The 15,594-nt window shown below is 41.8% G+C and overlaps 1 protein-coding gene across 1 annotated transcript in view; it reads right to left on the reverse strand.

Annotated features, from left to right (window-relative positions):
• Positions 1-680: 680 nt before the first annotated feature.
• Positions 681-15,594, reverse strand: part of SLC39A9 (solute carrier family 39 member 9) — a 42,895-nt gene continuing 27,981 nt past the window's right edge. The window contains exons 5-8 of the mRNA XM_089671331.1: positions 15,526-15,594; positions 15,329-15,414; positions 6,709-6,843; positions 681-6,565 (exon numbers count right to left, since the gene is read on the reverse strand). Of these exons, the coding sequence (XP_089527457.1) occupies positions 6,335-6,565; positions 6,709-6,843; positions 15,329-15,414; positions 15,526-15,594 (521 nt within the window). The 3' untranslated portion in view covers positions 681-6,334. The remainder of the gene's footprint in view (positions 6,566-6,708; positions 6,844-15,328; positions 15,415-15,525) is intronic.

Genomic DNA, 15,594 nt, shown 5'->3' on the forward strand with positions numbered 1-15,594 from the left:
CAACAGTGTGAACCTAGCCCAATCTAAGCTTTTTTTCATTGTAATGCAGATGGACTGCATGAACAGAAATTGAGGAGCATCTTTTCAATATGTGTTGGGCCTTTGGAGATACAGACCAATGGCTGCTGTATAAGCCTGGGTTCACACTGATGCGGTCCAGAGTTCACAGTGTTTTCTGTGTGAATGCAGCACCGCATCAGAATCGCACCCCCTTCAACACCCTGAAAAAATGTGGTGCAGAGTTGGATCGCATAGGTGTGAATACCCATGAGATCTGATTCTAGTGTGGATCCAAAACAGGGTCCTGCACCTTTTTGGTGCGGATGCAGTGCGATTTGAGCCAAACAATGTATGGCTCCAATCGTACCGCACACAATTATCATGCGATTTGCACAGGAATGCGATTCACATGCGATATACCGCACTGCATATATGTGAACCTAACCTTACTGCATTATAATAATAATAATAAAGGAAGAAAGCTTCAATTGAGTTGCAATTCTTTTCAGTGTCAGTTATCTTTAATCTTTTGATGTCAAGAAAGGATTTTTATGCACTATGTATATAAACTGACAGCTGCGCCTTGTGTATTTGCTTTCTCCTAAATCAACAGAACATCCGAATTTCTAGATTTTCATTATTTCAAATTTACACAAAGATCTAACAAGTTCCCACCCAAATAATGAAATATCTGTTTATTTTGATGATTTGACATTTTAATCATTTAAAACATTATACATAAAATGTATACTTTAAAAAAAAAAATTACTCTTCACAATTAAAGTGAACCAAAGAAAAAAATAAGGCATTTAATGCTGGAATGATTTCATGTACAGAAGAGACTGAGTTTGACTGGCAGACACCAGCCACAAAGGGATTTTCCAGCTTTGAAAGCGCATTTGTCCTTGCGAAGTGGGGCTCCAGCACTAGAGTTCACTCTCTTCCTCTGGGCCAGAGTGACAAGCAGTGGATACAGCCAGTCAATATTGCACATCAGTTAGTCAATAAAAATCAGAGTGGCAACATATGCAGGCAGCCATTTCAGAATTCCCCTCTCTTGCATCTTACTGTTACATAATCCAGGTCCTGTTTTTCTGTGAGGTGAATTATCGGACAATACAGCACATCACATGAAAAATCTCATCTCCATTAATACTTTTATAAAGTTTTCCAACAGTAAACATTTCAAATAAATAGCAAAAACAGAAAGGGTCAGTTCTCCCAAAAATGGTGTCAGGCTTTGAGAGGCTAGCAGATTGAAAACCCTACACTAAGATGTGAAAAACGTTTTGGTCTTCAATTCCTCTTAGATTATGCTGGTGAGATTGCTGCGTTTGCAATGCGCACACCTAGGCCACCCTAATGGAGGTGGGTCCACTGTTGGATGCAGGGGCAGACATGCCGCAACTCCAAATCTGGCGTGCTGCTGGAGTCCAGGCATACAGAAGCTACTGACAGAGCAAACAAGGTCTGTGCAAACAGCTAATGACAGGTTCACTTGTAAAGGAAAAAAAGCAAAGAATGTGTAGTCAAAATATCATCAGAGTATAAAATAGGACAGTACAGAGTTTTTGTTTTTAAACAATGTTTGTTTGGATAGAATGGTAAAGGAGACAACTAAAGTTAATAAAAATCCCTATATTTTCAGCCATGTTGGAAAGAATCCGTACCATTAAAGAAAGCCTGATATCACAGAAACCATGGTAAAGCATCAGTGGTATGTCACTGCAGACACCTCCAGAAGCAGCAGATCAGTACAGCTTTCCTATGTGGTACCCCGAGAATCCCATTGTATTCTGCTATGCAAATTTCCACCAGTTAGAAGCCTGGACCAGCCCTACCTGTACCCTACTTACAGTCACTGTGGCTAACCTAGACAGTGATGGGCCAATATTGAGGTGGCGGGGTTGCAGCCAAACCCTTCGCTAAGGAAACCAGATGACATTTGCATAACAGAGAGTCCAAGGATTAGGAGGTCCTGGGTGATAAAAAGGAGACATGAACTGAGGTGCACCACTTGGAGGTGCCTGTACTAACAAGCCAATGGCACATTACCAACACATATGTGACTACAGGTTCACTTTGGCCCCAGGGGAACTAAAGAAGTATAGAATTTCTACTCTGAAACTAGCTTAGTGAATGTGGGGAAGCTCCAATATGCCAGAAAAAAAAATCCATTTTTTTATTTTCCTTGTGCAAGATTGAGTATTCTTTGCAAATACATTTTCACCAGATTTACTAAGCTAAGTGAGCATTTCTTTCCAAAGTGAACATGCTTAACTCGTTTCCTAAACCAGGGTCACTCTGTCCCTCCAGTAACAAATCTGGCTTAAGGCTCAACTACAGGAACACTAGGAGATACATACTATAGGAAGAACTGACAAAGGTGCAGTAGAACATCTCCACTCAGGACAACCCCATAACCTTCTAGTAAACAACACTTCAAGGTAAAGATCTACAAACAATCATAGTCAGAACAAAAATCGGCTTAAATGATTAACAATAACAGACGTTCGATAACATATTACAAAAGATTCACCTATCATTACAATCAATCCTATCAAGGCATATAAGGGTTATTTATTAAAGTGGTGCAAAGAGCAATGATGTGATGTGCAGAAAAACAACTAATAGGATGTAAGCAGTTTGGTGTAGTCAGACCACTGAAAAATGATTTTTGGATGATCGCTGCTGCTCTTTATGCAAAGTAGCCCATTGATCAAGCAGTGTAAAGGGAATGAACTGTAACCAGATGACAGTTAACAAAAGTTCAGAAAAAGATTATTTCTGATTGGCTGCTCTGGGCTACAGCCTGAAGTAAACCATGCCATTTCTTTTACTGACCCAAGTACCTGTGCATAGAGGCTGCTTTAAGCTCTTTATTGCTCTCTCTATCATATCTCAGCTCTCTTGCAATCCTTAGTTAGCAGCTGCAGAACTATTTGTAAAAACTTACTTTCACTTTAAGTAGTTCTATACCCAAATGTTTTTTAACTTAACATATTCCCTGCATTAAGGTAAAAAATGTTTTTTTCCTTTCTCTCCTCCCCCTTCCTTGTGTAAAGGGGAAAAGATGGGAGAAGAGATCTGTGTTGTCCATGGCTGCATCTCTTCTCCCCTCTCCTCTTCATACAGGGACTCTGGCAGCAGCAGGAGCCATTGGCTCCTACCGCTGTCAATCAAATGCAGCGGTGAGGAAGCAGAGGCAGGGCTAAATCCTGCTGTGTGTGTCTATGAGGCACGGCCCCATAGAAACACACAGCTCGAGAGCGAGCACACACTGTGTGCCCCAATAGCAAGTGGCTTGCTACGGGGGCACAGAAAAAAGGGTCACCAGCGGGGGAATTCTAGAAGAGGTTCGGGGCCACTCTGTTCAAAACCACTGCAGAGAGTAGGTGGCTATAACAAACGTATTATTTTAATTTACAAAAAAAATTTACCTTTAGTAACACTTTTAGTTTCCTTTTTTCTTTTCCGCATTAGATAAAATGATAGTTTTATGTTTTATATTGGCTGACCTTGACCAATAGACAGGAGAGAACGAGACAGAACCAGTCAATTGGAAAAGGAGTGGTGCTGTCATTGTATCCAGAACGGATGTTACCTTTAAAAGTCTGATTTCCAGTCTGAGTTTTCATAGCTGCTTTTTAGGGATTGCTAGAAAGCTATGCAATGAGAGAGGGAGCAATGAAGAGTCTTCAACAGACACTACTTAGAGGAGATGGCAAAAGGAATGGCATTGTGTTCTTTAAGGGTCCATGTACACTGGCTTAAAAAACCGCAGCTCCCAGAGAATTTTGTTTGCCTGTAGAAGCAACTGTTATCTTATGTGTCCATGCGCATTAGGACATTTAGAGGCATATTTAAAAGCTCAGCTTTTAGAGGCAGAAAAGAAAAAAAACTTCTGTTTTGTGTTTTTGAGGGCAGTGTCCTGGCAGAAAAAAAGCGAAATGTGCCTAAACGTTCACACACACAAAAAAAAAAAATGCTCAAAATAAGCACTTTTCTGAAAAGAGTAGTGGCGATTTTTAAGCCAGTGTGCGGACCCTAAAGGTACCCACAAACCTTAGATGACAACTTTCTAATCTGGCTGTATCAGATGTATAATGTCTATGGGGCAGCAAATGACTGGGACGAAGGTGAGGCCTTGTTACATCAGTTCACCTGAAGATAAGTAAGCATCAGAATTGTCTGCACATTCCTTTTGACTCCTTTGCCTTGTGCCACTAGAGAGTATCTGCTCCGGGAAAAAAAAATCCCTGTTCAACTTTAATTTAATAAATAAGCCCCAGAGTTTTTTTTTTTAAAAGATAACTACCTTGCTGGCCCAACCACAAATGAGGTCGTTCCTTAATCTGGATAATGATCTCTTTCAAGACTAAACCTGACACCTTCATGATGTCACCCACTTATAGTAAAATGACAGCCTTTATTGATTAGAAGGAGAAATTGATGCCTCTGCTGGTGTCAGAGTGACTAGTACACATTAAAAACAGATACATATACCTCTACACAAAACTAAGAAGTGTAATCCTCTGACTCCAAACACATATCATCTGCATTGCTCAGTCACTCCAACTTTAAAGCTTTAGACCAAGTCAAAAGAGAATTTACATTCTCAGCAGATGTATATATACACGTGGAATGTGGACGTCCATCAATCAATAGCTATAAATACTCAGTCCGCTCTATTTACTAGAGCAAAAACCGCATTACTACAAACAGCATCACAACTCCTGGAGGCAGTATGGTCAATTACAGAACAATGTGTACAGTCCAGCAGGTACACTGAACATCTGAAGAGGACAGCAACATTCACATAGTTCAAGAAATTCAGATTAAAACAGCCATTTATATTCTATACAATGGAGGCAAAAGGGCCAATTATTTTGTACAAGGAACCAATCTGATTTGGGAATACTTGGATGACGCCCAATTCATACCTATACATTAACACTGCACTGTTAAAATACTTATTTGGGAACACTGCTGACAAAAGAGCAAAGACTTTTCCTAAGCTGTTAAATTAAGTTTTGGGTTACTGTGGGTACATCAGAACATTGGCACAATTACAAGTAGCAGTAATCCTACATTAGACATACTTACGATATATTTTATGAAAAATCCAAAATAATGGTGTCAGGTTAACATACATGACAGCCAAGGAATGCAGATGGTTTTGATTGTTATCTGTGATAGTATTTATAACTGGCCAAACAGATATCCATACGGACAAGTCAACTAATAACCTGAAAACATGGAATACCGCTGCTGCATTCAAAGGCTTGTATAGAATTTAAAGAAAAACAGTCACAATTTGGCTGAAGGATCTGAGCATGTCATCTGTTTATCTTAGGTTCTTCTAGACTTGCAGGGTTTTTTATTATTAAGATTTTTTATTCTTATATAGCTTTATTTTGGGTAGCAATTTAGCTTGTCACATGAGAGGAAGTATGGTCAACTTGTCACATCAATGAAATGATTCAAGCTTTCCAGGTGCCTTTTTGCACGTGTGTTTACATGCATTTTTAATGCGTTCAAGTGTGCTTTTATCCTTTTTTAAGTTGCGGCCATCACAACCGTAACACTCTTTGGTAGGGCAGCAACAGTCAGATTTCAGATGACCTACTCCCTAATAAACCTGTGCTTAAATAGAGGGGTATATAGAAATCTTTCACAAGTAAGCCTGAATATTTATAGAAACTACTGAACTTTTAGATTTTTGCATATGTCTAGTTGTGATTGGTTCTTTAAATCTGTAAAAATAAAACCTGTGGCTTGTTACAGTTATTTATAGAATGAGGCCATATATGTTATGTATGGTTGTATAAGTGTGGATATCACTCTAGTAAGCTCTGACTGCACCCTAAAATTACTGGCATGGGGGTATATAAAGCTCTTCTTCATCTAGTCACCAACATAAATGCTTAGCAACTTCAGGAGTCCCCCAGCAGACAACAGAAGAGTTTAAATGTGTGGCATCATAGTACTCTGAAGAAGAGAAAAAAAATTAGTAGAGGAAACAAATTGAAACATTATACCATTTCCCAAAAGTCATCACTGTCATTCATTACTTGAATGGGTGGCATTCTACACATAGCCAGCAAAACAATAATTAAAAAAACACATTTATGTACAGGCTGAAAGTCTGGGTGAAGTCACCGAATTGTAAGACAATTAAAATCACCCCACTGGCATAATCCAGTTCTATTAAAGTCACTTCTGACTACACAAATGCTAAGTTTAAGAGACATTGGGAGCCCCACTACAATGTCCCTGGATCTGTCCAGTGTGAATTGCTTTTCAAATCAGATTTTGGAAAAACTCCGCTGTTTCAGTGTTGATGTCCAACGGATAAAATGAGAGGTATTAAACATCCTAAGACTAAGGCCACCACCTCTATACGGCTCAGTCCTTTAGCAGCACCTGAGTCTGGTTTGTGGCTGTGTCCCATTCCGCCTACTTCGGGAAGTACGTGGACTGTGGCTACATAGAGGAATGTCCCAGCAGAGAAAAGCATTGCGACACCAGTGGCATTGACCTCTGACAAGGCCTCTTTACTGCTCTGTGAGAGAAGATAAAAAAAAACAAAATATTAGATCCACAAAACAGAGTATTACAATTCTAAGAAATCACTTCCTGACACACGTCGAATACCCACCGACCACAGGGATCAATAGAAACGTTTGTAAATACTAGCTGATTTACCTTGCTCAATCCCAGATATGTCAGCATTGACAGGACAGGGGCTGCAAGAGCAAATACAAGTAAATGCTTCCGGATGCGGTTACGCTCCAGCCCTGCGTGCATGAGGAACGAAACTAAGCCAAATGCTGCTGGAGCCTGCAAAGAAGCATAACAATATATTCCTTAAAACTTACAGCTCAACTCCAGGTTCTTTTACAAAAGACAGTCTATAAGAATTAGATAATAAGTGCAAAAATGTGTAAATTAAAGCTGAATTCCAGAAATTTAGCTGCTATGTAAAAACTGCAGGCATACCATGAGGAAGATAACTTCCGGAGCTCCGACACTGCTCATTGTGGTCACAATTCCTTCAAGAGCAGAGTCGCTGGAACGACTATGCCTGCCCCTCCCCTCCTTCTTTCCATTCACAGAAGCCTTTGTATTTTGTGAACTCATTACAAACATACAAAGGCCTGAGGAGCTGGGCCACCACAGGAAAGTTTTGACATTGCAGAAGGAAGGGGGGAAGTATCTGTGCTATGGAATAGACTTCTCCTGAAGTGCTCAAGTTCTCTAGTGAGTTTCAAGACACATTACAAGTGAGGAAAAAAATGCATTTAATATACTAGATTTTTATGTGATTTTACCCACATTTTTAAAGATGGTGATAGGATCTCTTTTGTGTTTGGGTCACATGATGTTGCTCAGCAGAACTAGAAATAAAAATTGGCTGATCTATGGGAGTGTGTTACAAGCATTGCACAGTATCCACTGCTGATGCCCTTGGAGTTTCCTGCGCAAATTGCTCAGACAGCAAATTAACTGCCTAGAGTTACGTTTCACACAATTTTCAAAATGTGCAGCTTGGAACAATGTTACTCTGCATACACCATACCTGTGGGATGTCTCCAGAAACTGAAAATCACTGAAGTAGATACCCCTACTACAGTGATCTCCACTAGCTTCTGAGTCCAGTGCCAAGCAGCTGCCCTGCTGCTTACTGAAAACAGGAGGTAGGTAACAGGGGACAGGTGCCATTCACTGAATGCTTTGCATTCTCTCATTGAGTGCAAAGCATTCTTTCACTGGATGAAGTGAAGAGCGTGATGTCACAGAGAACACTTTGTATTCATTGACAAAATGCACTGTGATCTCTGAATTATTCCCGTGCCAAGCAGGCGACCCAATGATCTTAATGAAGCAGGGCAGCCACTCAGCATAGGATCTGGAAGCTAGTAGAGATCACTGTAATAGCGGTTTCTATTACAGCAAAATCAAGCTTCTAGATCGATCCCACAGGCATAGTATGTACATATTTACATTGGTTCAAGGTGGACTAATGTAACTATGTAAACATATCCATACCTGGAATTCTTCTTTCTATCTCTGAAGGGATATATGCATCTGACTTTATAGTACGCTGTGTCTTTCGAGCTGCAATTTCAATCAATTCAATAATACACTGGTTGTCAGACCATAAAACATTGTCATCTGAAAATATAGCTATAGTTTAAATAATTTGCAAAGACATTTCAGCTCTCCACTATCCCACCCCTCAGCTCTACTGATCGGGTGGAGTTTGGCTCAGCAACACCCTAAAAGCTGCTGCAGCTCCCGTTTTGCAGTAGTGCTAAAAGTCAAGTATGAAAGCCAGTGACTATCAGATGGGACTTATTCTGAATCAAACTAGACTCTGCTGAAACCAGAGACTAGGTGAATTTTGCCACATACTTTTCATTTTAATTAATTTTTTTTTTGCTGTTGCTTACTGTAACATCTAAATATGTTCTTGCACCATTTTTCCTTCCTTTCAATAAAACTATAATAAAAACTATTAAGCTGAATCTCTAAATCCAAAATTAAAGAAGCCTGGCCACTGAGAGGGCTACTATAGAGTAAACTCTGTTACATTCCTGTCGGGCATGGCAGCGCGTGTCACAGACATTTGACTGGCTAGCAAAGGGTTGTCAATCAAAGTTATAAAGGTGCAGCTAACACCTTCCTGTGTGCTGCTATTGGACATTATTAAAAAATGTAAAATAGCATATTTAATAAAAGAAATTGTAGATTTGAACATACACTATACTGCGTATTGGGACACCGGCCTTTACACGCACATGAACTATAATGGCATCCTAGTCATTATTGAGTTGGCCCACCCTTTGGAGCTATAACAGCTTCAACTCTTCTGGGAAGGCTGTCCGCGAGGTTTAGGAGTGTCTCTATGGGAATGTTTGACCATTCTTCCAAAAGCACAATTGTGAGGTCTGGTACTGATGTTGGACAAGAAAGCCTGGCTCGCAGTCTCCAGGTTGAGATCAGGACTCTGTGCAGGCCAGTCAAGTTCCTCCACCCCAAACTCGCTCATCCATGTCTCTATGGACCTTGCTTTGTACACTGGCGCCCAGTCATGTTGGAACAGAAAGCGGCCATCCCCAAACTGTTCCTACAAAGTTGGGAGCATGCAATTGTCCACAATGTCTTGGTATGCTGACACCTTAAGAGTTCCCTTCAATGGAACTAAGGGGTCAAGCCAAAGCCCTGAAAAACAACCCCATAATTCCCCTCCACCAAAACTTTACACTTGGCACAATGCAGTCAGGCAAGTACCGTTCTGGCATCCGTCAAACCCAGACACATCCATCGGAATGCCAGACAGAGAAGCATGATTGGTCACTCCAGAGAACACGTCTCCACTGCTCTAGTCCAGTGGCGTACTTTACACCACTGCATCCGACGCTTTGCATTGCACTTGGTGATGTAAGGCTTGGATGCAGCTGCTCGGCCATGGAAACCCATTCCATGAAGCTCTCTATGTACTGTTGCTGTGCTAATCTGAAGGCCACACAAAGTTTGGAGATCTTTAGCTATTGACACTGCAGACAGTTGGCGACTTCTGTGCACTGTGCGCATGAGCTGACCCCGTTCTGTCATTTTACGTGGCCTACCACTTTATGGCTGAATTGCTCTTGTTCCCAGTTGCTTCCACTTTGTTATAATACCACTAAGTTGACCGTGGAATATTTAGTAGCAAGGACTTTTCACAGATGGACTTATTGCACAGGTGGCAACCTATCACAGTACCACGCTTGAATTCATGGAGCTCCTAAGGCTACGTTCACACTAGGGTTGTGTGCAGGCGGCAGAAAGGCGTTTGGGAAGCGTTTTTACCGCTTCCCAAACGCCTCGGACAATTCTGCACATTGCAGCACATGGTGCTGTTCTAACGGGAGCGTCAGTGTCGCGTCGCGGCAAAACGGACACCTCTGGTCGAGTCAGGAGGCGTTGAAGCCTCCTATTCTAGTCTATGGTGCCGCTCTGCAAACGCCCGGCCAGCATTTGCGACACGGTTGCGGGGCATTTGCGGAGCGGTAACACCATTCAAACTTCATTATAGGCGTTTGTAGGGCATTTTTAACGCTCGGCAAACGCCTAGCAACTGCCGCTGAACCACGCATGTGGCGTTTGCGGAGCGTTAAAAAACGCTCTGCAAACGCTGGACCAACGCTTGCCAAACGCTATAGGGGCGTTTGGCAAGAGTTGGTAAAACAGTCAAGTGTGACTGAGCCCTAAGAGTGACCCATTCTTTCACAAATGTTTGTAGAAGCAGTCCGCAAGCCTAGGTACTTGATTTTATACACCTTTGGCCATGGAAGTGATTGCAATACCTGAATCCAATGATTTGGAGGGGAGACCCAATACTTTTAGCAATATAGTGTATATTTAAAGTCAGAGAAGGCCAATGGAACATTTACTGAGCAAGTGAATTATACAAGATCCAACAATTCAAAAGCACTATACACCGCACCACAATGGTCCACTTCTCTTTAACTTTAAAAAACACAGGTATCGGTGCCCAGTTTGGCTCATACTGCAGAACATGGACAATTAAGAGGTGAATGACCACACACTGTTGTTACTATAGTTAACTGAAAAGATCAAAAAAGTCCAAATAGTATGATACACAGCAAGAGCAAGTGTAGATGCATTTCATGCCAATTGGTGCCTAATCATAACTCTGTTTTCACCTGATAAACTGGCCAGTAACACACCTCCTGTCCTCCTGTATGCTGGACAGATACATAATGCTGTTTCTACCATATCATGCAATACATAGGAGACACTCAACAGTCAGAGAAAAAGGGAAGTTAAATGTGGACAGCAAGCAGTAAAGCTAAATCAGAAGTACTAAAACTTGCTTGCTATCTTTACCCTCTACCCCAATTTTATGTTGACCAGCTCCACAACTTAAGCACATGTCACACTGGCTCTACCTTTACTGTCAAGTACCTTTACTGTTGCCCTGAGAACCAGAGAGGCAGAAGGGGTTATTAAATTCCAGCCACCTGGACCATATTTTTTTTATACTTTTTCAGGCATCCCGTGTTTAGAAGTAAGCTCCTGTCTGCCTAATGTGAACGTAAACGAGCCAAATAAAAAGACTGTACCACATTAAATGCATTTTTTCAGTAGTAACCCATCTGTAATAATGCCCAATGCTGGTTTGGGGTCCATTCCTACCAGAGTGGAGCACAGAGAATTCAAGGCATGAAAAATAGATTTCCAATAGGGATGTAATTTTGGGCAACGCCACAATGTATGTAAAAGTGATCCATTGGCTACAGAACATCTAGGGCACAGTGAGGATGATGCTCTTCCCCAAGAGTGGAGTTTCAATGGGGTATAGTGTACTCTATGTAGTATGAACAGTTGAGCTAGGTGTTATGGTGAAAAGGGGAAAGAGAAACTTTTGGTAACATTTTCAAGGCCTGAGTCCACTCCTCATCATCCAATGAAACTACAAGTCCCATCATGCCTCTATCTTTGGGAGTCATGCGTGTAACTGTCAATATTGCAATGCCTCATGGAACTTGTAGTTTGGCAACAGCTGGAGAGCCACCAGTTTGACATCTGTGCCACAGATAATACTGTAGAAGGGTTATATATAAACTTAACTGTGGATACTCGACTCTGCAGCACATGACGCAGTTGCAGATATGGGAAAAAATATTTGTGGGAAAGCTTATAGCGGGCAGCAATGATATTAAACAGTAACAACACATTGCTCTCATATATTTGATAAGGAAACTGAATACCAGCCCTGTTCCAATGATCAAATCCCTCAAACTTTTCCAACTCTGCTAAACAAGGGTTATCCCAAAGCAGCATGTGCTTGGTATAACCGTTATGCTCAGTAATATCCTGTATCGTGGTCCATAATTTATGTATCAAATGAAATGGGAAACTACGCTTCGCCTGAAAATGGTGAGCCACTACCAGCTATAGAAGTGGAGTTACAGGGAATAGTGACAGAATAATACCCTGTATGGAATTATGTAAATTTGCTTCATTCCAACCATACAAAGGTTGTAGCTGGGAGGCTATAAAATAAAGTCTAGAATTAGGTACTGTCAACCTTCCTCTCCCCCCCCCCCCCCCATCCTTCGGCAGCTGCAATATAAAAAGTTTAATTCTAGGATGCAATGAAACAGACATGTCCCAGTTAATGGTGAAGAATGAATAAGGACCATACATGCTGATTAGGGACATAACCACTACCAGAGAGGATGAGGTGTCACCCAAAAATAATAGGGTGTCATCAGCGTACAGTGCCAATTTATCTTCACCTGTGGGTGTACAAAAGCCAACAATATCATGTGATTGGCGAATAGCAGCTGCCAGAGGCGCCAGTGCCAGGGTGAAAGAGGTGACAGGAGATGACCCTTTTACGTCCCTCAATGTAATGGGAAGGAGTTGGAGACATGCTTGTTGACCTGAACACTGGCCACTGGAGCAGCATAAATAAGCTGCACCCATTGAAGAAAACGAGGCCCAAATCCAAACCAAGTTCTGAAAGAAGTCACAAAAACTGTGGAGATCCCCGCAGTATCAAATATCTTGGTGTTTAAATTTCTGAAATATATGTTGATGGTCTTTGGGCCTTTATTATAGCAGTTAATAGGTAGCCAATGTTTTCCAACTCCTCATAGTAAGGCTTTTTGTGGAAAAAAACTATTCTGCTCTGCCTTCCTAAGAGAAACTTCTGTGTAAGCTTGTTGACTCTGCATCCATTCAAGTTATTTGTCTGCAGTAGGGTTGACAATATACAGTGCATCTAGAAAGCATTCACAGCGCTTAACTTTTGCCACATTTTGTTATGTTACAGCCTTACTCCAAAATGGATTCAATTAATTTTTTCCCTCAACATTCTACAAACAATACCCCATAAGTATTCACAGCCTTTGCTCAATATTATGTTGAAGCACCTTTAGCACCAATTACAGCCTCAAGTCGTTTTGAGTATGATGCTACAAGCTTGGCACACCTATTTTTGGGCAATTTCTCCCATTCTTCTTTGCAGTAACTCTCAAGCTCCATCAGGTTGGATGGGGAGTGTTGGTGCACAGCCATTTTCAGATCTCTCCAGAGATGTTCAATCGGGTTCAAATCTGGGCTCTGGCTGGGCCACTCCAGGACATTCACAGAGTTGGCCCGTAGCCACTCCTTTGTTACATGGGCTGTGTGCTTAGTCGTTGTCCTGTTGAAAGATGAACCATCGCCCTAGTCTAAGGTCCAGAGTGCTCTGGAACAGGTTTTCATTAAGGATCTCTCTGTAGATTGCTGCATTCATCTTTCCTTCCACCCTGACTAGTCTCCCAGTTCCTGCTGCTGAAAAACATCCCCACAGCATGATGCTGCCACCACCATTCTTCACTGTAGGGATGATATTGGCCAGGTGGTGAGCAGTGCCTGGTTTCCTCCAGACATGACACTTGGAATTCAGTCCAAGGAGTTTAATCTTCGTTTCATCAGACCAGAATTTTGTTTCTCATGGTCTGAGAGTCCCTCAGGTGCCTTTTGGCAAACTCCAGGCAGGCTGCCATTTGCCTTTTACTGAGGAGTGGCTTCCATCTGGCCACTCTACCATACAGGCCTGATTGGTGGAATGCTGCAGAGATGGTTGTTCTTCTGGAAGGTTCTCCTCTCTCCACAGAGAAACGCTGAGCTCTTTCAGAGTGACCATCAGGTGCTTGCTTACCTCCCTGGCTAAGGCCTGTCTCCTTCGATCGCTCATTTTAGCCGGGCGTCCTGCTCTAGGAAGATTCCTGGTGGTTCGAAACTTCTTCCATTTACGGATGATGGAGGTCACTCTGCTCATTGGGACCTTCAATGCTGCAGAAATTTTTCTGTACCCGTCCCCGGATCTGAGCCTTGATACAGTCCTGTCTCAAAGAACTACGGACAATTCCTTGGACTTCATGGCTTGGTTTGTGCTCTGACAGTGCACCTGTTATCTGTGGGACCTTCTATAGACAGGCTTATGCCTTTCCTAATCATGTACAATCAACTGAATTTCCCACAGGTGGACTCCAATCAAGTTGTGGAAACATCTCAAGGATGATCAGTGGGAACAGAATGCACCACAGCTCAATTTTAAGTGGCATAGCAAAGGCTGTGAATACTTAAGTACATGTATTTTTTTTCGTCTTTTATTTTTAATAAATTGCAAAGATTTCAAAACAAATTTCTTTCACATTGTCATTATGGGGTATTGTTTGTAGAATGTTGAGGAAAAAAATGAATGTAATCCATTTTGGAATAAGGATATAACATAACAAAATTTGGCAAAAGTTAAGCGCTGTGAATACTTTCTGGATGCACTGTATTGTAACTCTGTCTGAGAAACTCTATCTGCTAGCGACTTTTCCCATGCTGTGGATTGCTTTTTAATCTTAGAGATTTGTGAAATAAGGATCCCTCTCAGGTAAGTTCTCAGTAAATCCCAATATACAGGGATTGACACGGAGGATATTTTAGTTGTACCGTATACCGCTAAGTCTATCAGTATACCTTCCAGGGAAGAAATTAGCAATAGCCAATAGGAGTTCACTTTCCAAAAGAAGCGAGGGGGATCTAATTGTAATAATAGTGTAAGAAGTAAGAGGGGGTCATCAGAGAGACCCCTCGCTGCATAAGTTATATCTGAAATAAAGGGCAGAACTGAGAGCGTCAAAGTAGTTTTTAACCACTTCCCTACCGCCATACATAAATATATGGCCTCATAATGGAGCGGTTATACCAGGATCACGGTTGAGGCTACAACAATGATCCCGGTATCAATATTTAGCCCCAGAGATTCTCATTCAGGTAAAAGTATTCACAGCGACTGAGCAGCTGCTGGATTACTTTAACAGGTGGCAGAAAGGGGTCCCACCTCCCTCCTGCCATTGCCTTTACCAGGCTATCCTGAGCAATCGGAGAGTGCAGTAAGGATATGACCGGCGGTATCTGGCTCCTGACACAATCTGAGAACCTCCCACTGTATGAGTTCAGAAACTGGAAGCGATGACCATCTCACTTCCAGTTTTGACTCTTTATTTACTGTTCAGTTACTGGCCAGTAAAGCGGCCAATCAGACGGATCTGTGTCTGATCGGCTGCACTGGAGGTCAAAGGAGAGATGGTGTTTCCAATAAACCTCCAACCTATCCATAAAGAGTACCTGTCACTGCCTACTGCTGTCACAAGGGATGTTTATATCCCACACTGCAAGCTTGTCAGATGTCCAAGCTTAAGTCTAGTGATTACTTTCAAAATTTCAAACAAGACACAACAAATTAGGAACATTATTAAGCCTGTACCTTATGCAACATGATGGCGACAAACACAATCAGCTGAACGCTGGTCTGGGAAGTAGAAGCTGCAGCTCCGAGAGCAACACCATCAGCTAGAATTCAGAGGAAAATATATTTTATTTTATTAATAAGTCACAAAACTGTGCTTGTTTACCTATTAAATGCAACTAGTGCCATGTAAGTTTCAACGAAGTGCCACTCACCTGCAGCATGCACCACCAGACCCAGAGTTGTGGTGATTTTGGAACTGGCTGCTCTTGCTGCCTCTGGAT

The sequence above is a fragment of the Staurois parvus genome, unplaced genomic scaffold (genome assembly GCF_062004578.1).
Source record: "Staurois parvus isolate SC_StPar_1 unplaced genomic scaffold, SC_StPar_1.0 ptg000104l, whole genome shotgun sequence".
Classification (NCBI taxonomy): domain Eukaryota; kingdom Metazoa; phylum Chordata; class Amphibia; order Anura; family Ranidae; genus Staurois; species Staurois parvus.